Below are 25,334 nucleotides of genomic sequence, written 5' to 3'. Positions count from 1 at the left end.
TCACTTAATTATCTGAAATTATGCTTCCCTGCTTTCCTGAATAGACTGTAAATCCATTAAAAGCAGGGCAGAGTAGTAGTCACATTTAGATTTTCAGGGCCTGGCTACGTCTGTGGTCCAAAACACAACCAACTATAGCAGTCATGAAGAATGAAAATGGGAAGACAAGACACAAGGCGTTAAGCTGCAGATGTCTCAGTGAAGCACAATTTCTGCTTAGCTATGTTGCTTTCTAGCAATTTCTCAGAAAAAGGACACTGAGATTAACTTTCATCTTTTACCACTCTGATTTTACTCACCTTGAATGAAATAAAACATTTACAAAAGGCCTCCTATGAGAAGGCAGTGTGTGAAGAACTATAATTATGGCCCTGTGAAACAGATATTATTATCTCCACCTCTACCAGTAGTGAAATAAATTCAAGGAATGGTAACTTGAGGAAATTAAGAGAATTATAGGTAGCTTTACTATTTACTATAATCCAGAGAGAGAGAATCTAAAGCAGGCTTCTCACTGTCAGTGCAAAACCCGACGTAGGACTCAAACCCACCAACCCAGGAACTGTGAGATTGCAACCCATGAATTGTGAGATCGTGACCTGAGCTGAAGTCAGATGCTCAACCAACCGAGTCACCCAGGCGCCCCAATCCAGATTTAGTTTCAATGCCTGTGATCTTTCCTCTGCAATCCAGTGGTCTTTTTTTTTTTTTTTTTTTTTTTTTTTTTTTTTTTTTTGGTTGATCTAAAGGAATTATTGATTCTTTCATTCCCTCCTGACACAAAGATTTTTTTTTTTAATCAAAAGATTCCCACTCTGCATTACTTTGAGCAGCCATTGGATGTCAGTGCTGTTCCAAAAGTCCAGATGGGTTTGAAAAAATTCCCATCCACACTAATCTGTAGTTTTTACAACTGAAATGTCACTAGTCCTATGAAAGTGCAGAACACTCGATAGCAAATATGCCATTTGCCTCAGCTGAACTGGTAACTAAGCCAAGACACCGAGGAAAAATGCACTTCAGCACTTGGCTTGCAAATATTAGACTCCATCTGCAGTTTAACTTAATGATTTATGTGAAATTTAGAATTGGATCCCCAGATCTTGTTTCCAACTGCTTTCTCTGGGGGGTTTTAAACCTGGATGTTTTATTTTCTAGGGGTAAGAACCGTTCTCTCACATCGCTTCCTGGGTACAGTTCATGAAAAGCAGTAAGGAAGGAATGCAGGAGTCACTGACTGCAACTTGGAAAACAAATGGAAACTCCCATTTGACGCATTAGGATAATATAGTTGCATACGCTAGTGAACAGACAGGTAATTTCTGACAAAGCTGCTGTTCTGACCGTGCTTCCTGTGCAGCAGAAACATTCAAAACCACAGAAGCCAAGTCGCTTTGAGGGAGGGAGCATGAAAGAGGCCTTGGGTTTCTCTGAGTAGGTCACAGAATCACGATAACAACCCTTCACCCTACCCTCTTCCCTGCAGCCCAGGGACCACAGCCAAGTTAGGCAGCTGACGCCAGCTCCTTGGCACCAGCATCTGGTAAAACAGCAACTCTAGAATCCTTTCCGCAAACTTTTATTAAAAAAAAAAAAATTTTTTTTTTAACTTTTATTTTTAACAGACACAGAGAGACAGAGTGCGAGTGGGGTAGAGACAGAGAGAGAGGAAGACACAGAATCCAAAGCAGGGTCCAGGCTCTGGGCTGTCAGCACAGAGCCCCACGTGGGGCTGGAACCCACCAGCTGTGAGATCATGACCTGAGCTGAAGTCCCAGGCTTAATGGACTGAGCCACCCAGGCGCCCCTCCACAGACTTTCATTAAGAACCAAATTAGTGGTGGGTTTGTGCTATGCGACAAGCACCCGACGGATCCAGATTCAGTGCCTGACCTCTAGGAGCTCACGGGTCACACATAAGATGACGAGGTGTATACTGCAAACATGAACGCTAGGAGGTGCAAAGTAACCAACCCAGGCCACTGTGAACGTGGCCACCCAAGAAATGTTTCGCCAACACCGATTCCAAAGTCGGGAAAACAGTCCTAAGCTATCCCAACCAGCAACTGCCCCGACAACCCAGCTGGGATCTGTGCAAGTTTCACGGCCTAACCCGGAAATACTACCGCCTTGAAAGAGCAAACGCCCACTGCAGAACGAGTAAACTACCTTTCCCATCGTGCATCACTCAAAACCTCCCAGCATCCTCTACGCCTCCGGTTGCCTGTCGTCTTTTCCTAAAGCTCAGGATATTCAGGACTTCATCTCCCAGGATGCCTTTTGACAAGTTGACCCTGCGCATGCGCCAAGAGGCGGGCCCTCCTTGCCCTCACGACCCCGCCTCTGTTCTACCGCCGCCATTTTTTCAGAGACTTTCATCCGGCAGCCGACGGCGTTTTTTTTCTTAAAGGAGAAGCGACAACTCAAAAAATTTTCCCCTTCTTTCCGCAAGACCTGGCGGCGCTGGGGACAGAAAGGCCACAGACAGGAAAGTGGGGTCGGGGTGGAGGCAGAAGAACGCCAAGGCTACTTCCGCGGCTTAAGGAAGAAGGATAGAAAGAGCCCTGTGGCATTAGCGGCTCCTTAGGGAGGCAGGTGCGCGCGCAGCCAGTCCAGGGTGCGCGCGAGGCGGGGAAAAAGGTGCGTTTTCCTCCCACCAATCTCCTCGCGGGACCTGCTCCTCCCACTGCCCCTAGCGCGCGTTGAGCTCGTGGGGCGGGGGAGGGGGGAGGAAGGTCACTTTAGGATTGTCGCGAGACGCAGCCGTTTAACGGTGAGAACGGGTGCGCGGGGAAGGAAACCTCGCGCGCTCCCTTAGAGCCGTTTCCTGATTGGTTGAAGGAAGGGGTGGGGGAGGGAACCTGGTACGTCGCTGCGTGAGAGGCCGCGAGGGGCAGGGCGAAGAAGCCGTCCTTCCTCTCCGATTGGTCCGCTGCACGTCTGTGGCGGGCGCGCGCGCCGCCAGCGGTAGCGGGCCTTGAGTGGCAGGGGGTGGGGGGGGCGCCCTCGGAGCCGGGCGGAGGGGAGGGGGGAAAGAGGAGCGCTGAGTGAGATTGAGCCGGACGCTCCGGGAGGCGAAGGGGGCGGGGGGAGCAGCGCCGCGGCCGCCGCCGCCTCCGCCTCCGCCGCCTGGGACGAGGGGGTGGGGGACGGACGAGCCCCGATGCCGGGGGAGACGGAAGAGCCGAGACCCCCGGAGCAGCAGGACCAGGAAGGGGGAGAGGCGGCGGCGGCCAAGGCGGCTCCGGAGGAGCCCCAACAACAGCCCCCTGAGGCGGCGGCGGCGGCGGCGCCTGCAGGGACCACTAGCAGCCGCGTGCTGAGGGGAGGTCGGGACCGGGGCCGGGCCGCTGCGGCCGCCGCCGCCGCCGCTGTGTCTCGCCGGAGGAAGGCCGAGTATCCCCGCCGGCGGAGGAGCAGCCCCAGCGCCAGGCCTCCCGACGCCCCAGGGCAGCAGTCCCAGGCCGCGAAGCCCCCGTCTCCAGCTCAGGGCAAGAAGAGTCCGCGACTCCTGTGAGTAACGCAGTCTTTCAGGCGGTGGGAAAGACCCCCCTCTGTCCGCACGCAACCCTCTCGGCTCCCGTAGCACCCACTCCACGTGACATCCTGCCTGCTCTGCCCCCTGCCGGCTCGCGCGCCAGATGTCACACCGCCTCCCTGCTAGCTGTCCCGTCGCTCCTCTCTGGCCCTCCCCCGTGCCCTCCGTCCGCGGGGCCACTTCCCCTCTCCCCGAGGTCGTCCTTTGTGGGATACACCTTTCCTGCGCCTTGAGCGGCCCTCCTCTTCCCCGCCGCCGCAGGCTTCGCCCGCACTCTGGCATCTGCACTCCCTTTGTCAGCCTGTCCCTTCCCCTCGTAAGGCGGCTCTCCAGTATTACATCACATCCCCATTAGGAAATCAACAGCACGGTCTTGGCTCCTGAAGTGTGTGGCCCCCACCCCCCCTTCCCATTAATTAGCTCGAGAGCCAGTTGTATGAGCAGCTTTATGTAGTTTGTTCCACTCTGCTGAATTTTCACATCACGTTTCACTTGTTTTAGGAATCTGGTGCTTAGGGTGAAACGTGGCTCTGCCAATTTTAAGTGTAGTCTTTCACACAGCAGAATCAGATGGGTATCTTTTAGTGGTTTTCCTTTTATTTTATTTATTTATTTATTTATTTATTTATTTATCTATTTTTAGTTTTCGCTTCTCTGCTTGTGCTTATGCTCCAACGTAGGAACTTCATCCTTGAAAGACAATTCTTCAAGGAATTCTGTTATCATCTAGTGATAATGGAGGGACCAGGAACGTAAATATTTAAAGATGTTTCTATGTCGGAAATACTGAGTACGTGTGTTTGTAAATTGTAGAAATTAATCATATTAGCCATTGAATTCGTCGCTGAAAATATCATTTTTATCTTTCGACTTTCAAGTGAAAAAAATGGGTAAAAGGGAAAATTGGAGTGGGGGAATTACAGTTTTAAGTGCCCCCTCCCAAAGATAGTGTGGCAAGATTTGGCTTATCCCAAATTTAAAACTTGAAAACACCTCTTCCAAAATTAAGACTTACGTCTGTGACTTGCATGCTTGTCTTAGAAGCCCCTCAGAAAGAGATAAAATTCAGAGGTGTTAGATGTACTTCAAATTTTTGAATGTTATTTAAATTAACATAATCCAGAGAATTTGTTGTGTAAACTGCAATTCTGCGAACAAAGATCTGTGCATACAAATCATTTGGCTGCGATTGGGATTCTAATTCCTGTAGATTAATTCCAGTCACAAAAACTTTTAAGATTGTGTATTTAATCTCACCAGTTTGAAAAGAGCTATCATTACCCTAACTTGGATTAAGTTCCTTGGACAAATTTCTTCAACTGCATGTGCTTTAGTTTCATTGTTTATAGGAGCTAATGTTAATCCTTATGAGATGAATTAGAATCAAGTACAGCACGTGAAGCACTTAACACAAAGCCTAGTGCGTACTACATGCAGTCTTTGCTAAAAGTTAGTTTTGAGTGGTGGTAGCATACTAGAGACATGAGTGGTGCGTGGTGGTTTTATGTAAGCTCTGCAAAGTTGGGACTTTTTTTCCATTTCCTTCTTTTGCCACACCTGGGAAAGTTAATAACCTCATAATACATTTTTAAATGCCCTTCCATTCTCACCTACCCATCTGAGTAAAATATACCTAAACTTCCTTGCTCATTTCCCTCCCACTTTCCTACCAGTTTTACTTACAGAAATGATGTCTCAACCTGATGACACCTAGTGCAATAGTTTTTTTCCATTTCTTTGGTTTTTTTCCCCTAACTCTTGGCAAAAAAAGTACTTACGAGTCTTTTTACTTTAAAACAGTTGAACTTGGATGAAGATGACTTAATTAAATCCCTTCAGTTTTTTTTCTCCATATGATTCCCTGGGGGGAGAAAGATAGAGCCTTAATTCTTAGTGTCCTTTCCTCTTGTCCAGTATTGTAAAAGATAGTAGTGTTCTTTTACCTTCTCTTAGCCTCAGAACTGTCTCTTAATTTAAAGTTACACAATTTTGATCAGATTGTTAAAATAAACTTTCCTAGTAATAATTTACTGCATGCCCTAGAAATCAAAGGAGTTCTAAAGCATTTCAGTTAACTAAACCATGATTGAGCAGTAACTGGGCCCGGTACCCTGTTGGGCGAGGCTTTATAAAGGTAAATGAGACATTGTCCTGGTCTTGAAGGACTTTGCAGTCTGAAGGGAAGATGCAGTGATTAGTGAAGGTTTGTGAAACATGTATGCATGGTTTACGGATTTTCAGAGTGCTAAAGTAACTTTAAAACTAATCAGTTAAAATTATTTAACCCTTCAAGATATTTCAAAAGGTTTTTTTCTTTCTTTTTTTTTAATGTTTGTTTATTTTGAGAGAGAGGAGGGGTCAGGAGGGAGGGACAGAGTGAGGGAGAGAGATAATCTCCTGCAGGCTCAATGGTGTCAGTGCAGAGCCTGACACAGGGTTCAGTCTTGGGGCTCAGTCTCGCAAAGCATGGGATCATGACCTGAGCTTAAATCAAGAGTTGGATGCTTAACCACATTACCCACTGAGCCACCCAGGCACTTCTCGTGAGGTTTTGAGTATCAGTTTACTGAACCCTGGTCAAGTATTCTCTGACCTTCTTCTCTATTTTCCTAACAACATTTGGCAATTTTTTAAAAAGAAGGAAGAGATTTAATCTCTGTCTTAATTACTTGTTCTTTTCAGGTTCTTTTACATATTCCAACGTTTCCTCCTATAAATTCTCAGTAATAGCTGTTTCACCTACATTTGTTTCTCTTGATTGAAGAGACAGCAAAGTGTACAGTAGTTTAAAAGGTTAATAACTACAGGGATTTGGATTGTTTGAAACCTCTTTTTTTGTTAGAAGGCAAAGTAATGAAGTAGAAAACGATTGGACTAGATAGTTTCTGCTCCCAGCTTTCTACTACTCACTAAGTGACCTTGGGCAAGTTACTTAAGCTCTTTAAATTAGTGTCTTCATCAATAACTGACAATTTATGATTTGTGAAGTTAGCTTTATAATTAAGTGATAACTAGGTTATAGTTTTTAATATACATTTATGCTTGTAACAATGTTTTCGTTTACATTGAAACATTCAAAAGTTAATGAACAGGAAATCCTTATGGAAGGAAATGATTTTTCAGTGAAGTTGCTCAAAAGAAAGGCATAAAGTTAAATGCTAGAAACATTTTAAAATAAAACTTTAAGGCTAATTATAAGAAAAGATAAACCAAATATGAAGAAAGGTTTTTATATCAGTACTATTGAAGAATTTGGTTCGTCATTTGCTGTATTTTGGCCAATAAGCTTAAGAGTTCAGATTCTTATATTTTAATTGCAGATGTTTATATATATGCATGTCTAATTTTTATTTTATTAATAACATTTTTTAAATGTTTATTTTTGAGAGAGATAGACACAGTGTGAGCAAAGGATGGGGCAGAGAGAGAGAGGGAGACACAGAATCTGAAGCAGGCTCCAGACTCTGAGCTGTCAGCACAGAGCCTGATGTGGGGCTCAGACCCACAAACCGTGAGATCATGACCTGAGCCAAAGTTGGACGCTTAATCGACCGAGTCACCCAGGCACCCCTAATCCACGTCTCATTTTAAAGTATATGTACATTTCTCGGGGCGCCTGGGTGGTTCAGTTGGTTAAGTGTCTGACTTCTGCTCAGGTCATGATCTCATGGTTTGTGAGTTCTAGCCATGCATGGGGCTCACTGGTGTCAGTGCAGATCCCACTTCAGATCCTCTGTTCCCTTCTCTCTCTGCCTCTCCCCGCCACTCTCCCATGCGCTCTCTCTCTCTCTCTCTCTCAAAAGTATTTTTTAAAAAAACTATATGTACATTTCTACCATTTTTTTTTCTGAATTCATCAAGTTAAAACATCTGCTTTTTACTAATACGGAAACTAATTCTTAAACTAAGAGTAGGTTAGATTGCAAAAAAGGCTTCTTTTTGTTCTACCATGATCATAAGGCCTGTGTTTAGCCAATGCACTTCGTGTAAAACTTCAATAAGTACTTTTTTAAACTTCTAGGTATTGAGTAACCCTATTGGCTAAAATGGAGTATTCTTAGAGGGACTACTACAGGTTTTGGGGGAGGTTACAAATGAAGGAAACAAATATTGCTCTATTTTCTGGTACATGGCATTCCATTTTTGGTGTATTTTCTTGCTTAAAGTAAAATGGTAGTAAACCTTTGGGTGACACTTTCTTGCTATTTCCTTTTGTAAGGTGTCATGATAATGGGAATGAAAAGGCAGTAATATTCTGAATTGAAACAGCTTTTGAGACTCTTTGGAGAAAGCTCCAGTTGTAGAAGTTTAAAATTCTGAGCTTTCCTCTTATGGTGATCAATATGGTAATAGAAACATGTTAGCATTCCAAACGGTTTTTGGAAAGTTTATTGCGTAGTTTCAAAATTTAGCAATTAAATCTGTACTTCTCCTTTAGAGTTAGGATGATTAGCAGTTATCTTATGTTAATTATTAACTGGGATGTTGATAATATAATTTAAAATAAAATTATAATACCAAGCTTTAAAAAAAAAAGTGGGATGAGAAAATGATAGCTGTTCTTTCTAAGGAGAACAGATTTTGTATTATGCTGTGGCTTCTGTATTTGGACATTCTTTTATTACATAAGATTTTCATTTATATCAGGGTTACTTTCAAAAAATAGAAAAAAACCAAACCAACTTTGTACTGCTTCAGAAATACTGTGTGACATCTTTACAATACAGATCCAAGACCTGAGGACTTTTGAATTTGGGTAATGACTCCAGGGGCAGGGGTTCATTTTACCACACTCAACAGTTATGAATGATAGAAATGTTAACAAATTTAAGACAAGATAGTAACATTTTTAAAAATCCATTTATAACACATAAAACTCTTTGCTGTTGCTATCTAATTTGTAAAGTACAAATTATATTTATTTCTAAGGTCCAGTCTTTTGCCTTTGTAGAAATAGATTTTGACTTGGGTATAACAAATGAATAATTTGGGGTTTTCTGTTAGGTTCATTAAATTTTTCTTGTGAAAATTGTCAAGTATACACAAAATAGAGAAAAAAGTGCAGTGAAATCTCCATAGTTGTCAAGATTTTGCTCGTTACCTCTATCTCCCTTCTCCTCCCCGCTTTTTTTGACAGACATACCTTAGAGAAAATCTCAAACGTTTTATTTCACCCCTAGTTACTGCATTTAGTAAAATAAGGACATTTTCTTACATAACCACTTAATATAATAAAATCAGCACTATTTCCTTTGTATTAATCTTTTTATAGTTAGAAACTGTCTTGAAGAATACTGTAACTATGTGCTGTCAGATATGATAGCTGTTTAAATTTACATTAATCAAAATTAAAAATTCATTTCCTCAATTACATAAGCTCTTCCAAGCACTCAGTAGCCACATGTGACTATCATATTGGAAAGTGCAGATATATAATATTTTCATCATTGCAGAAAGTTCTATTGACCACACTACTCTAGGTGCTTTCTGTATCACTCTGGAGATGAACCTGAAAGAGATAAATATCTGTGTTTTAAGAATGCGTGCAAGATTATTCTTTTAATAGTTGATTCTCATTTCTTTCAGATGCGTGGACAAAGTAACAACTGACAAAGGTAAGACTTGATCATTCTTATCTGTCATGTACATTACACTGGTTGTTTTATAATCTGATAGAAAATAGGATAAACTGCAGCCTAATGATTCAGATTGTTCTCATTTAAAAGTGATTTTTATTTAGTAAAAAATTATTGGTGTGATTAGAACCTATTTAGATGCTAGGTTTGGGCAAGTGGAACATTTTGGCATTATTTGGAAACCTAATCAGTGGGAAATCAGATTATCTCATTTTAGTTTATTGCAATTTGTTTTTAGCTATATGGTTTTTTAGTAAAGTAACAGAAATGATACACAATATACAGAGTAAAGTATAGACAAAATCTTGGTGCCTGTAGAGACTCAAATTATAAATGCAGTTTGAAGAATGTGAGAAGAAAAGTGTTCTAAGATTTCATTCAGCCTGATGAATCATTAAATGGGATCATTAGACTGTTTCTCTTTAAAAGAGTTTTACCAAACCAAATATAGGTATTAAATGTAGTCTTCTGCTTATCTGGATTATGAAAGAAAGCTAATGTACACCTTTTTAAAAACAAAAAACAACTTTTTTTTAAAAAAGACTTTATTCTGGCTTTGCAGATTGGATTATTAAAATGGCCCCTAACATGCTGGGCCAGTTGCTCAGTCATTATATGTATATATTTTTTCTAGTTATTGCCTGCATTTCTTGATGCTAAATCAAATATGCAGCATCCGTTTTAAGACTGGAACAAGTGTACTTTTAAGTGCATTTCATTTATTGTGTCTGACAAATCTAACTGAGGCTTGGCCAATTATGTATGTACATGTGTTTATGTATGTATGTGTTTATATACGTACATATGTTCGTATATATTAAGATTTTTCTCTTCATAAAGAATGCTTTGAGAAAATATAACATGTATAAGGCAAGTTTAAAACCTGGATTTTAATGCCATGTAGAAGAATGACAGTGTGATTAGGAACCAGTGACTTAAATTGGTGGCTGCTTTGTAAATAATTAGATACCAGTTACCAGGTTTTTTTTCCCTCTGAATTTTAGAACCTGAGGCTAGTATTTCATATCAGGCAGAAATATTTATTCTAGGCAAGTTTTTTTGTGTAGAAAACTTTGCATGACCAGTTTGCTGCTCTTACTTGGAAAATAGAGTCTGCCGAGAATGGAAGGTCTAACGTTCCTTATTCAGAGATCATTTTGAAATGTTACGTTGTGAAGAAAACGTAGACAGGTGGCAATCAAGTACCAGAGCAGTTTTTATTAAAACAAAAGACAAAATCCTCAGCTTGCCTTTATTAGAGCTAAGGTTGTTTGATGTGTCTAAAGAGTATGTATAAAGAAATTATTTTGGGTTGCCTTGAGGAGAACTTGGAGGATGTGGTGGTAATTTTGAATCTCTGTTGGAGATAAATTAATTGCTCTTTGCATAGATGTCTTAAACCAGAAATTGGCTTGTTACATAGCTGTGCAGCTGTGGAGAGATTAAACTGCATTCTGGGTAGCTCAGTCTCCATCAGTTCACTCAATTCACTAGTTAAATGCTCCGAATCTCTAGTTAGAGCTCAGCACTTGAATTCAAGTTCTGCCTTTTATTGCAAATAATATCAATACTTCAAAATCCAGTGAACATTCAGTAAAAGGTAACTGTAAAATTTTGAAGAAATAGATACTCTCCAGCTCTCATTTTCATCTCTTCATTGCGGCTGTTCAACTCTGAACAGTATATAGGAACGTAAGAAAACTGTATCTTACGTACATTTAAACACTAGACCAGGGAATACAGAAGTGGAGGCTATCTATGGTGGTCACTTTTCCCTATGCTTTTAAATTCACCTCGATTCTTACCCTTTTTCTTGTCATTTAACTTCTCAGAAAGTTGTTCTGTTACTCTGGAATAGTTTTCATGTTCAGTTGGCTGCATTTTAACTGAAGTAACTCAACTCATTCCAAAGTTATTCAAAATTTTGAGCAGGTTTTTGATATTTTCTAGAGGTACTACTAATTCTGTTCCTTAATATTGACAAGATGTTTTCAGGATTGTTTTTAACTCTTATTTACTCCAAACAGCGTGAAACTATATCCTTTCCTTCAGTCAAAGATAAGAACCTTGGACATGTTTGAACAAATAATGTTGCATACACACAAAAAACAACTTGTTGTTTTAAAATTATGAAGTTGCAAAGTGCCATGTTGATTGTTTTACACTTGAAATAGTAAAGAAACATATTTGTATTGGTTCCTGTTCTTGTATTTATTTAACCCAGATAGGTATATGTAAAACAAATGGAAAATGAAAATATATAAAAACAAATGGAGATTTGCAAAGATAGTGTTTATTAATTCATTGAACAAGTAGTTGTTGAGCATCGCATTATGTGTCCAGCAGCATTCTAGGTACTAGGTTGTGCTGGTAATCAAATCAGTGCAGTGAAACATTTGATTAAAATAATGTGGTTCAGAGTTTGATGAAGTTACGATGTCATGGGAAGACCCCTTTTGAGAAGGTGACTTTGTAACTGAGACCTGAGTGTGCATGTAGATAGCTGAAGAGCATTCCACACAGAAGAAGCAAAAAGGGAAAAACTTGAAACGTGAAAGTTTAGTTTACCATTGCCAGCTTCCAAGAGTGTTAGAAATTTTGAGGGATGGAGCCTAGCAGGTTCCTTTTTAACTTTGCTCTCTGTTTTCATTCTGTTCTCTGTTTTCAACTAATGTTATTCTTATGGTAATAAGTATAGTGATAGTTTGCCACAATGCAATGTAGTTTATTAGTAATTCCAGTGTTACTTTGTCCACTAATTTTAATTTCTTTACTTTCAAACCTCCAACTAAAACTGCCCAAGATGAAACCTTATTAAAAAAAAAAAAAGGAGACTATAATATCTTAATGTTTACTAAAGTGAGTTTCAAGTGTTTCGTGGAATAATAAGTATTTACAGAGTCAAATGTGCTAGGTGTTTGAGTCATCAGTGTGTTAGTTTTTTTTTTTTTATTGCAGGGCCTCTCAGATTTTGTTTGTTGAGTAGTGAGCAATAAAAATACCAAAATGTGCAGTAACTCCCTAACTTAATTGACTATAAGACACCCCCCCCCCCCCCCCGCTTTTTTAAGGGATAGCTCATAAAATTAGAATTTGTGGAAAACACTTCGGAGCACTGAGTGCTTAAAAATTTGATTGTATTAAACTCTGGGTTTCACCTTTTATTCAGAATTCTTTTACTGTTTTCAGTTACTCTTCTTGTTACAGGGTAGTAACGTTTAGAAAACATTACCTAGACAGAGTCATCAAATAAGTTCATTATAGATCTGGGAATTAAATTGTTAAGAGCTTTGATTATTTGCCTTATCTAATTTATAATCAACATAATATCTGGAATTATTACTAAAATATTAGCTTGTTTTGTTATTTCTTTCCTGGATCACATCCTCCATTTTTGTGTTCATTGATCTAATTTATATGTTATAGCTCTGTATTCCTTTCTTTTAAAAATTGGAATTTATTTTTAGCAATTTTTATAGTTTTAATTTCATCAGACTATTTCATTTTTCCTATGTTGGAATATCTTAGATTATTTCTTATCCTGTCATTTCCAGTACCCTTAAACAATATTTGTGTTATTCTTAACTATAAAGAACAGGCTTCCCACCTGTTTTACCTACTCCCATTGAGAAAAATCTAACTTTAATTTTTCCATTTGAGTTTTTGTACAAAGGATGATGTGAGAAGTTACTTAGGACATTGTCTTCACAATTCTTATTTTGAGTCTCCTGGCTGATAACCTGGTGTCCCTAGTTAAAATCTTACTGGTTTTGAATAGGAAAGAGCTCTGAAAGGAGAATCACTAGGCAAAAAAAAAGGGGGGGGGGCCATATACTTAGTTTCAGTCTTAACTCTCAAATATATGATCACTTTTGACGGAAGCATTCTTCACAAATTCAATAATACTCTTCTAAAGTTGGCTTAAATATAAGTTTAAAAAAGAGCCTTGCTTTCCTTGATTTCTCTTAATACTGCTGACGCTGGTATATTTCAAAATGGACTTTACTAATTATTTATGAGAAACAAAGAGCTAATTATAGAAATATACAGAGTAGTCTGATCAGGTTTCAGAAACTCAAGTTTCTGACTGTTACGATAATGTTCATGTCTCAAGTGGCTGACAGTACATAGCATTTTATCTGTCCTATTTTGTTCCTAGCTCTTTATCTTAAGGTAACAGGAGCTATATTATTTCTCTCAGTAGGAGAATGATCTACTCAGACATCCAGTTCCTCATTGGGAATGCCCCATATCCTTTAAACTATTTTTCTTGTTCAAATACCTAGACCTCCTGTGGTTCTTGCTCTCTGTTCTAGTTTTCTAGAAGTGCAGACATACCTCGTGTGGGGATTGTGACATGGGCTCAGAAAGCCCATGGGCTTATCAACTCATTTCAGTTGTGGGATGTTTTATCAGATAAACAAGTCTTTCCCTTACATACAAAGAAATAACTTTGTAACAGTTTGCCCATTATGATTCAACTTACATAGAAACCATCTCTAACAACACTTATAAGTTAATTTTGTAATGTAGAGTAATTATTTTGTGTTGAGATCCAATTCCTGCCACAACCACTTGAGAGATGCAGCAGAATGCCCTGGTGGAAGCAAACTGAAGCATGAGTGGACAAGAACCTCTGACAAAAAGGAGTTAGCTATGATTTCATGCCTCCTGACCTTTTAAGTCCAAGAAGGATCAAGCTCCTCTGAATTAAAACTAGCCAGATTGATCTAACTACATCAAGGCAAAGCCCCCTTTAGCTTCAGTGCAAGTAATTCTCTTAGAGGTAACTGTGGTTCTGTCCTCTGCCTGCCTACCTCATTGCTGTTTTGATCCCAGTTAATCTCCCAACTTGTATCCTAGCTTCTTTGTAATTTTGCCTCTTTTGAGAATTTCTAAACCCTATTTTCTTTACTGTGACTCTTCCTAAACTCTTGTATCACTTATCTATTGCCATGTAACCTTCCAAAAGTTCAATAGTTTAAAATACAGAAACTTGTTTTTCAGTTGGGCTGTTCCCTCTTCTCTTTGGTCTTTCAGTCTAGACATTTTCGGGTCGTGGTGGCCTCAGAGCAGTTTGCAAAAAGATTGAAGGCAAAATCTGCAAGGCATCTTGATGCTGCCTCACATAATACAAGATCAACATACAAAAATCAGTTGTATTCCCGTATGTTAGTAACAAAAATGTTGAAATTATAAAATTATACCATTTACAGGAGCATCAAAAAATAGGTGTTAGGGATAAATGTTACAAGACATGAAAGACTTAAACATTGGAAAGTGCAAAACACTTGAATGAAATTAATGACTTAAATAAATGGAATGAATGATGTACCTTGTTCATGGGTTTGAAGGCTCAGTATTGTTAAGATGTCATTTCTCTCCATACTGATCTACAAATGAAATGTAATCCAAATTCCAATACAGGTTGTTTTGGAGAGTTTCAACCTTGTAAACCTCTTGAGAAGGTCTTGGTAACCTTTAGGAATTCACAGACTACTTAGGAAGCCTTTAGCTTACACTGATCAGGAATCCCACCATGTGTCTAAGAGTGGGATCGAGTCTTTCAGGAAAGAGAAGGAGGCAAATAGATGCTTGGTGGGCATCCAACCATGGCTACTACACATGTATATTCTGTAATTTATTTAACCCTTACCTGATTGAAGGACACTTGATATTTCTGTTCTTTTTTCCTAGGATTACAGGTGATCTTTTTGAAAGTCGGTTAAGATATGCCATACATATGCACAAGCTCACTTACCATAAATGTATGGCTTTGTGAATATTCACAAGGCAAGCCCAGTCATGTGGTCATTACCCAGGTCAAGTAATAGAACCTGATCCCTACCCCTAAGTGTAACCACCATTCTGACTTTGAACAGCGCAAATTTGTTTTGCCATTTTTTGGATTCTGTGTAAGTGGAGTAATATAGCATGTACTCTTGTGTAGGGCTTCTTTGCTTTCCATTATGTAAGGTTTCTCTAGGTTGTGTGTGTTATAGATTGTTCATTTTCATTGTCATACAGTGTTCCCCCGTGAGAGTGTATCATGGTTTATTCATTTTACTGTTGATTGGCATTTGGGTAGCTTTTAGTTACTGGCCTTTATGTCTAGTGCTGTGATGCATATTTTATTAATAAGATTTTACTGAGACACAACTTATATATCATAAAATACACCTATTTCAAGTGTATAATTCTGTCTACATAGGTTTTCCTTTTCTGGGCACTTTATAAACAGACTTGTGTATAGAATATGTGTTTTTGCGTTTGGCAGGTTAATCCATATTATAGCATGTATCGATATTTTCATTCCTTTGTGTAGTACTTCTTTGTTTGGAAATATTCTATTTGATTTATCCATTTATCAGTTGATCCACTTTTTTGCTATCATGAGTAATGATACTCTGAATATTGATGGGCAAGTTTTTGAATGGATGAATGTTTTTATTTCTTTTAGGTCGATATCTAGGAGTAGAATTTTTAGATTGTAACTGATAAATGTATGTTTAAGGGCCTGGCAAAGAGTTTTCCATAGTGGCTATGACATTTATGTTCTCTAGTGATAGATGAGGATTTCTTTTGCTCCACAACCTCACCGGTGTTTGTTACTTTCATTCCACTCTTCTGTTAAGTCAGATGCTTTAGGATTGTGGGGCACATGGTAAGGGCAGTGAATTCCATGAGCCATAGGTCCATTGCTGCATTTCATTTGCTGAGAAGTGAGTTCCTTGTTCAGAAGAAATGCTGTGTGGAAAACCATGACTGGGATAAGACATTATGTAAGTCCACAAATGGTATTTTTCAAAGAAGCACTGTATGCAGGGAAGGCAAATCCTTAACCAGATGTCGATTCCACAAAGAACAAAACATTGCCACTTCCATGGTGTGGGTGGTCCATTATAATGAACCTGTCATTAAGTAGCTGGGTGATAACCCTGGGGAATGGTGCCATATCAGGGACTCAGTGTTGGTCTCTGCTGCTAGCAGTGGTACTCAGAAGTATCTATACCCATTTGGCCTTGGTGAGACTCTGGGTTTGGTTTCCAGCAATCTCAGCTCTGTAGCTGTAGGAGATCGGGATTTCTTTCAGCGCAGGCATAGAAACTTTCAGGTGATTTATATGGTACTTGAGCTAGGAATTTAAATCCCTAAGCACATCCCTATCTTTCCCAACTTCGTCTAGTGTCATTAGAAGCAACTAGCCAATTTTCTGCTCATTTAACTTGAAATATTCTAAGGTATTGACTACATAATAGCCAGAACCTTGTCTGTTATTAAAGAAATATTTGATCAGGAGTATCCATTGGTGATTTTTTGCCATAGACTTTCAGTGTTCTCTTTACTACCAAAAATAGAGTCATTAGGGCCTTTAAATCAATTAAAAAGAAACGATTCCAGAAACCACAGAACTAATTCAGAAAGCTCATCCTTAAGATTCTGTTCTTCTAGGAAGTTTATAGCAATATAGGCCTTCCTCAAGAAGCAAGAAAAATCTCAAACAACCTAACCTTACACCTAAAGGAGATAGAAAAATAAGAACAACAAAACCCAAACGTAGTAGTAGGAAGGAAATAATAAAGATTAGAGCAGAAATAAGCAAAATAGAAACTTAAAAAAAAAAAGAAGATCAATAAAACCAGGAGCTATTTCTTTGAGAAATCAACAAAATTGATAAACCTTTAGCCAGACTCATTAAAGAGAGAGAACTCAAGCAAAATCAGAAATGAAAGAGGAGAAATAAAAACCAACACCACGAAATACAAAGGATTATAAGAGAATATTATGAAAAGTTATATGTCAAGAAATTGGACAACCTGTAAGAAATAGATAAATTCCTAGAAACATATAACCCCCTAAAACTGAATCAGAAGAAATAGAAAATGTTTACGGACTGATGATGAGTAATGAAATTGAATCAGTAATCAAAAAACTCCCAACAAACAGAAGTCTAGGACCAAATGGCCTCACAAATGAATTCTACCAAACATTTAAAGAAGAGTTAATACCTATTCTTAAACTATTCCAAAAACTAAAAAAGGAGGGAAAGCTTCCAAATTCATTCTGTGAAGCCAGCATTACCTTGATACCAACACCAGATAAAGACATCACAAAAAAAGAACTACAGGCTGGTATATCTGGTGAACATGGATGCAAAAATCCTCAACAAAATGTTAGCAAACTAAATCCAGCAATACATTTGAAAAATCGTTCGTGATCAAGTGGAATTTTTTTCCTGGGACAGGAGGGTGGTTCAGGATTCACAAATCAATCAGCATGATAGGTCATATCAATAAGAGAAAGGATAAAAACCATATGATCATTTCAATAGATGCAGGAAAAGCATGTGACTAAGTACAGCATCTATTCATGAGGAGAACCGTCAACAAAGTAAGTTTAGAGGGAACGCACTTCAACGGAATAAAAGCCATACATGAAAAACGCACAGCTAACGTCATACTCAATTGTGAAAAACCAAGCACTTTTCCCCCCTAAGATCAGGAAAAAGATAAGGGTGCCTACTCTCACCACTTTTATTCAACATAGTCCTGGAAATCCTAGCCACAGCACTGAGACATGGAAAAGAAAAGGCATCTAAACTGGTAAGAAAGAATTGAAACTTTGACTGTTTGCCAGTGACGTAATACTATGTGCAGGAAACCCTAGGGGCACCTGGGTGGCTCAGTCGGTTAAGTGGCCAGCTTTGACTCAGGTCATGATCTCCTGGTTCATGATTTCGAGCCCTGCATTCAAGTTCGGGCTCCATGCTGACAGCTCAGAGCCTGGAGCCTGCTTCAGATTCTGTGCCTCCCTCCTTCTCTCTGCCACTTCCCCATTTGCACACTGTATCTCTCTCTCAAAAATAAAAAAATAAAAAAATAATTAAATAATAAAATGAATCTTTAAAAAATACATAAGAAAGAAAAACCTGATGGTTAACAGAGGGGAGGTGGATGCAGGGATGAGTAAAATAGGTGAAAAGATTAAGAGTATACTTACTGTGGTGAGCACTGAATAATGTATAGAATTGTTGAATCACTATATTGAAAAAACATTCTCTTCCTCTAGAACCCCTTTCCATACCAGAGTCTGTATTATGGCTCCTCGAGTGAAGCAGAACCAATAGAATATATATATAGAGAGAGAGATTTATTTTAAGGAATTAGCTTAAATTCCTTAAGCTTAAGTGATTGTGGCTATCAAGTTCAAAATCCACAGGGCAAAACAGCAGACTAGAAATTCAGATAAGAGGTGGTGTTGTAATCTTGAAGCCAAACTCCATGAAATCAGTCTTTGCTCTGAGGCTTTCAACTGATTGGATGAGGCCCACCCACATTATGGAGGGTAGTTTACTCAGAATCTACTGATTTACATGTTAATCATATCTCAAAAGGACCTTCACAGCAACATTTAGGCTGTTTGACCAAACAACTAGGCACTATAGTGGGGGTGGGGAGAAGAGGGTTTCCCGCACAGCAACCAAGCAATTCTCAGATACCAGCAGGATATTCCAAGGATTCAACTCAATTCTGTTACTGTCTATAGGGAAATAGCATCAAATTCTGTAGGTTAAGGGCTCAGTCCTACAAGACTATTCCCTCACACCTCCATTCACATGCCAGTAGTAGGTCCAGGTTGTTACCTGTTCTGAACTATAAATCACAAGTTCCCATGACCTCCTCCTTGTATTCAGTTAATTTGTTAGAGCAGCTCACAGAACTCAGAAACATTTTACTTACTAGATCACTGGTGTATTATAACTCAGAAACAGCTAGGTGAAAGTGATCTATAGGGCAAGATGTGAAGGAAGGGGTGAGAAGCTTCTGCAACCGAATCAACATGAGTTTATTCCTTGGTGAGTCACAGATAGAAACTACACCACATTAAGTTGTTGCGCAAAGGAAACTTTATTTGCAACAAATAAGGTGATCACAGGGAATAACTTCCAAAGCCGTGACTCTCCAAAATGCGTTCCTTTTATTTAGGGTTAGGATGAATATTTAGATAGAGAAGCCTTGTCATATGTAGAGACGGGTATAAGGTCACATATATGCCTTAAGGAAACATGTCTGTACATACATTGTATGTTACGTAAATGAGGCTTGGCTTCTCCTTGGGTGGAGATTTTAGTTTTATAATTAGGTAACAATAGTTGCTGGTCATTCTTGAGGTTACTCCATGGTCCATGTGCGCAGGTGCTAGTCTGTTACAAGAGGAAGTTACACTCAAATGGCTTGGGTGGTCTGGGCTGGTTGGAGGTCTATCAGGGCACTTACTATTGCTTGAGGGGTGGTTTCAGTTTCCATTTGAGTTAGGAGATAAGCTAGAAAGGAGAGCTTAAGGAAAAAATGCTAGACAGAGGTCAAAGAGTAGGAGCCAGTGGGCAGGTCTTAGGGTCTATCTGGTGACACTTCCCTTCCCTCCCCTCTCAGAGCATGCCATTCTCCCCAGATCCCCACGTGTTCACCAACCCAGAAGCTCTTTGGACCCTGCCTTGGGTTTTTATAGAGCCTTCATAATTCCTGCAATTGATTAAATCATCGTCCATTGGTGTTCCATTCGGCTTCCAGAAGTGGGGAGGGAGACTAAAAGTTCAACCTTCTGGCAGCCAGCCCCCTTCCTTAGGTAGGATCCAAAAGTCACGTTATTAACATAACCAGAAACACTTTTAACACTTAGGAATTTTGAAGGGTTTGGGCGACTCTGAGTTAGGTGCTTGTGGATGAAGACCATACATATTTTTCTTATAGATCACAACATCACACTAGCCTAGTTGATAAATGAAATTAACGCATAAATGATGTTAAATTAAGTTACAATGCATGTCTTCAATTTGTAGCAGATTTTATGTTCTTATTTCTTTAACTGTTGCTTTTGCTTTCTCTGTTTAATTTGTTCTTTTTTCCCTCTTCTTAACCCTTTCTACTTTTGTTTTATTTTCTCAGCTTAATACGTTTTCTTAAAGGTTTTAATTCTTGCTATCATAGTTTTGATTTTCCAAGAGCTTTTTTTTTTCATGTATTACTATTCTTTAATGACATACTCGCTTCCTATCGATATACAGGTATGTTTCTGTGTATATGTATTTTTTTCTGTTCCCTGAATTGCCATTTCTTTCAATGTTTTTCCCATTTGTTTATTTAGCCTCTCAAGAGATTTTTGTCAAGTTTTTGGTGTTCCCTAACTTTATTTTGATTTTTAGAGTAAAGTCTGTGATCGGGAAGTCTGTGTGCACAGATTAGACTTCCTGTCCCCTGTAAAGAGATGATGTGGGCATAGTCTTTCTATGGGCCATTTCATTTTCATCAGAGAGAAGTTCTGTATCTCTGGTTATAGCGTTGGGTGGGAGGTCAGTGAGGAGGGTCCTCAACATTTATTGTTTTTGGTTCCACTTAATTACCACTGTTCTCTAATAATACTTCAACTCTGCCCTTACCTGAAACTGTTGATGCCAGGGCCTGTCTAGTTCACCTTTTCCTAAATAGTAAACCTATGCTCAGAGGGGTGGTTGATGGCAGCAAATGATAAAAGGGACCGCGTGTTGAAACTAACTTTTAAAACCTTCCAGCTGCTCTCTTTTCAGTCTTACTCAGCATCCCCTCTTTCAGAGGCACCTTGTGACTCTGATTCCTATTTCTTTCTGAAGTGGCTAAGTGTGTGTGTGTTAACTTATGATTTGGTTCCCAGCCTTCTAGTGTAAGTTTAAACTCTATTTGTTGTGAAAGTCTTTATCACTATCCTGGTTCAGGTCTTCTAAAATTTTGTTGAAATGAAATCATAGGGCTGTTGTCTCCTTCTGTGTTCCTTTAACTTTGTGATTCTTAGTCATTTTTAGTTCTTCTCTGTCATTTTAGTGACATTTTAGAAGGGAGCAGACCAAAAAAATATATTCAATCTGCTGTTTAACTAGAAGTCCCCTGCACACTATTTAAAACTTAAAACTGTAGTTAATTCTAATATTCCTTTTATTCCGTCTCTATGTTAATTACATTCATCCCACTAAATCTGTTTCTGTTGTTTTGTTTCTTGCATCCTCAAATGTGAAGAGTGAAAGAGTGAACTCTTATGTTTATGTTGGAGACGATCTTAGGGATCATCTCTAATCCTTCATTTTATAGATGAGAAAATGGAGACTCATAGTTATGTCTTTTGCTTTAGAACACATTGCCCCGAATTGGTGTCTTAAAGAATAGTTTATTATCCCGTGTTGTTTTCCAGTTGGCTGGATGCTTCTGCTGTTCTCCTGGGCTAGTCGGGCAGCTGCGGTCAGAGAACAGCTGAAAGGGCCTGATGAGGCAAGATGGCCACACTGGCGTGTGAAGCAGTCGGTGCTGGCTGTGGGCCAGCAGCATGGTTTTCCTCCTCATGGTCTCTCATCCTCCACTGGGCAAGTTCTTAATAATATGGCAGCCTCTGGGCAGCTTTACAGAAGGGCAGACCTCACTTGCAAAAGTGCCTGTCAGACCTCTGCTTGTGTCAAATTTGCATCTTCTATATCATCACCAAAACTCTCTTTATATTCAGTTGTTTTGGACCTTTCTGTATCACTAAAAATTTTGCACTGTGCCATAAGACCAAGTGATTACAAAATTGCTTGGTGGACATAGTATTAAAAAAGAGATTCTGTGAGAAGGAGAATTATATGATGCCAGCATTTCCTTGAAAATGTTACTTGATAGCTCATGCATCCTTTCCTATAGGTGTAGGCAAAACCATGGTGTTTAACCACTGTATTTGTTTTCAAACAAATTATGACAAGTTGAGAGCAACACCCATTTATCATCTCTTAGTTTCTCTCTGTCAGGAGTCTGGACAGAGCTTAGCTACGTCATCTACTGAGTGTCTCACAAGTCTTGAAATTAAAGAGGAGGTGACCAATAGGTAGTTGGTTATAAAAGTCTTAACTTTTAGATACTAATTGAACTCTGGGAATGGATGAGATTGTGTAGGTGTTTTCAGTGAGAAGAGAAGCAGGCCAGTAAACACCACCATTTCAAGTAAGGTATGGAGAGCCCAGATGAGACTGAGAAGGATGAAAAGTCCAAGAAGGAAAAAAAGTGGTGGAAGTGAAGAAAAGACAAAGAGTTTTAACTTTTAGAAGGGGGTAGGGGCGCCTGGGTAGCTCAGGCAGTTAAGGGTCTGACTCTTTGACTTTGATCTCAGGGTCTTGAGATCAGGCCCTTCTTTCAGCTCTGCACTGAGCATGGAGCCTACTTGGGATTCTCTCGCTCTCCCTCTCTCTCTGCCCCTCCCCGACTTGTGTGGTCTCTCTCTCTCTCTGTCTCTGTCTCTGTCTCTGTCTCTCTGTCTCTCTCTCTCAAAATAAAAAGCATTAAAAAACTCATTTAGAAGAAGGTAGCTGGAAGGGTAGTGGCAAGTGCTACTGAAAGATTGCCCATGATTAAAAACAAAGTATCCATTAGCTTTAGCTTGAGGGGTCTGTGGATTAGCTATATTCCATTACAGTTTTCTTTGTAAGCCTTCTTTTAAAATCCTATTTTATTTTATACACTTAAAACCAATAATCCTGAGGCATACATGTTTTACCACATCCCCAGAGGAGTCCATGGCACACAAAGGTAAGAGCCCCTCTCAGCATTGTTGGCCTTGGCAAAAGCAATTTTAAAGGAACGGTAACATCACAACCAAAGTGATATTATATAGAGGTGTATATTACTTATTATACAAAGACGATGATGCATAGTGCGATGATAAAGTGCGTGCAGAGGACAGAAGTGAGTTCAGGGTTTCTTTAGTGTAAGAGCATCATGGCTGAAGAGCACAGTCTTCAAAATCAGACAACCTGAACTTGAACTCTGCTTTGTTGGGAATTTACCATGTGACTTTGGGGAGTTTTCTTAACTTTTCCATGTCTCCGTTTCCTTGTCTGGAAAATTAAGAAAGTATGTAAGAAGTACTTAATGGAGTATTTTGAGAATTCATTGTGAGATGATATACATGAACTACTTAGAACAGTGGCAGCCACATGATAATATTCCTTATTATTGGTCATTAATTGACCCAAGTGCTAGATCCATTTTTAGGTGACTTTGTGTAGTGCTGCATTTTCATTGTGTATTGATTTGTAGTTTAATTATTAAAAGGCAACCCTTTTATTGTGCGTGGACAGTGCCTCCCTGTTAAAGCACCACCATCGGCTCTCATTCACTATACTGAGTACATATTAAAACCCCGAGGGGGGGTGCCTGGGTGGCTCAGTCCGTTGAGCACCTGACTTTGGCTCAGGTCATGATCTCACAGTCCGTGAGTTCGCACTCCATATCGGGCTCGGTGCTCACAGCTCGGAGCCTGGAGCCTGCTTCTGATTCTGTGTCTTCCTCTCTCTCTGCCCCTCCCCCACTCATGCTCTGTCTCTCTCTCTCACTCTCAAAAATGAATAAATGTTAAAAAAAAAATTTTTTTTAAACCCAAGGAAGGTGACTACTTACGATGGATACAGGCAAGAGTAGATTACAGAGAATGAATGTAGAATAAGGTGAGATGCTAGGATTAAGCTGTGGCATTTAAATCTAAAGGACAGTTGGAGGAGGAGGAGAAGCTACCAGGAAAGACTGGGGACAGGAAACTAGGAAAGTAGGAAAAAGACCAAGAAAGTGTGATACCATGAAAACCAACTGTCAGAAGATAAGATGGGAACTGAAAAATGTCAATTAGACTTAACTACATGGAAGACATTGGAAACCGTAACAATAGCAGTTTCAGTAGAATAACAGGGGCAGATGCTGAATAATCCATGATGCCTTTCTTCCTTAACCTCTACATCTTACCCTGCTCAAGGTCTGCTCATTTTGTGCCTCCCCCTACCCCATTCCCACTTCAACCTATCAACCTTTTTCCATTAGCATTTTTAATTAAAGTCCTTATTAAAATTAAATACACAATTGCATCCCAGCCGATCTCCTTAAATTGCAACTCTCAAACCACGTTTCTTTATGAATCCGTTGTGTGCCAGATTGGTCTCCATTCAGGTCATGTAGCTCTTAACTCTGTAACCTTCAGAGATTCTCTATTACCTGTCTAACTACAGATTTCTTAGGCTTGGATCCAGAGCCTCTACAATGTAGATGAATTATACTTTCTCAGCTTTATTGCTCACAGTGTTCCTTAGGTGGAGCAAATTTCTCCCTGTAATATTTCTGTGCCCCCATAACTCTGAACTTTTCTGTTTCTGCAGCACTGTTGTGCTTTTTTCCTTTTCTTATCCTCAGCGTCAATGTTACACCCATACTTTAGTATAACTTTCTTTACATGCCCCAGATACTCTGCTGCACTACATTTTACCATCAAAATATGAAAGAGTACTTAGGAGAGAATGGATTGAAAGACTGAACAAAGCAAAATCGTTCTATGGTTAATTTTTTTAAATAGATTTTACCATGTGAAACTACTTCTGGAACAGAGAAACCAGTGAATAAGCCAAATGTTGGGAATAGCTAAAAATAACATTTTCTAAAAGTTGAAAATGATCATTTTATGTGGACCTTGCTAAATCTGGATCATAGCACTGTAATCAACCATGGTAATGGCAATTCCCAGTTGTAGGTAAGTAGCCCAGACTCCTTCCTCTGAACTTTGGGCTCACTGATTTTTTTCACTTTGCGGACATTTCAAATTTAATTTATCCAAAATGGAACATATATTCTCCCTACTGTCTCCTCAAAACAGTAAAAGACACCTGATCTTTTTCTGTGAATACTTTCACCATCTATTCAGTTGTCCAGGTCATAAATCTAGAAACTAAATCCATGATACCTCTCTCTATCCCCGTCTATCCTTAGAGGCCTGTCTCCTCTAAGTGTTTTTGCAGATCTCCAATTCTTTCCATCTCCAATGCTATTACTCTTTTTCAAGCTATTATTTGTTGCCTAGTGTATTGCAGTAGACTTTTAGCTAGGTCTCCTGGAATTCACTCTTAGCCCAGCATAAGTCGTTCTCTAGCTTGCAACCAGAATGAACACAAAAACTACAAATCTCATCATGCCACATTCCAACTTAAAATCTTCCACTGCCTTTCTGTGGCTATTAGGATAAAATCCAAAATCCTCCAAGGACCTTTTTTTTATTACTATTATTTTTTATTTTACAGAGAGAGCATGTGAGTAGGGGAGAGGGGCAGAGGGAGAGAGAGAGAATCCCAA

At 39.4% G+C, this 25,334-nt stretch overlaps 2 protein-coding genes across 4 annotated transcripts in view; one reads left to right on the top strand and one right to left on the bottom strand.

Moving 5' to 3' along the window:
* LPXN (leupaxin) overlaps nucleotides 1-2,884 on the bottom strand; it is a 47,894-nt gene extending 45,010 nt beyond the window's left edge. Inside the window, exon 1 of the mRNA XM_060606734.3 lies at nucleotides 2,170-2,884. Coding sequence (XP_060462717.1) covers nucleotides 2,170-2,185 — 16 coding nt within the window. The 5' untranslated portion in view covers nucleotides 2,186-2,884. The remainder of the gene's footprint in view (nucleotides 1-2,169) is intronic.
* Nucleotides 2,885-3,038: 154 nt separating this feature from the next.
* Nucleotides 3,039-25,334, top strand: part of ZFP91 (ZFP91 zinc finger protein, atypical E3 ubiquitin ligase) — a 45,895-nt gene continuing 23,599 nt past the window's right edge. For all 3 annotated transcript variants that reach the window (XM_060606731.3, XM_060606730.3, XM_060606729.3), the window contains exons 1-2: nucleotides 3,039-3,513; nucleotides 9,125-9,153. In XM_060606731.3, coding sequence (XP_060462714.1) covers nucleotides 3,164-3,513; nucleotides 9,125-9,153 — 379 coding nt within the window. In that variant the 5' untranslated portion in view covers nucleotides 3,039-3,163. The remainder of the gene's footprint in view (nucleotides 3,514-9,124; nucleotides 9,154-25,334) is intronic.

This window comes from Panthera onca, chromosome D1 (genome assembly GCF_046562875.1).
Source record: "Panthera onca isolate mPanOnc1 chromosome D1, mPanOnc1 haplotype 2, whole genome shotgun sequence".
NCBI classification, from domain to species: domain Eukaryota; kingdom Metazoa; phylum Chordata; class Mammalia; order Carnivora; family Felidae; genus Panthera; species Panthera onca.
This window is presented reverse-complemented; position numbering and strand designations above follow the sequence as displayed.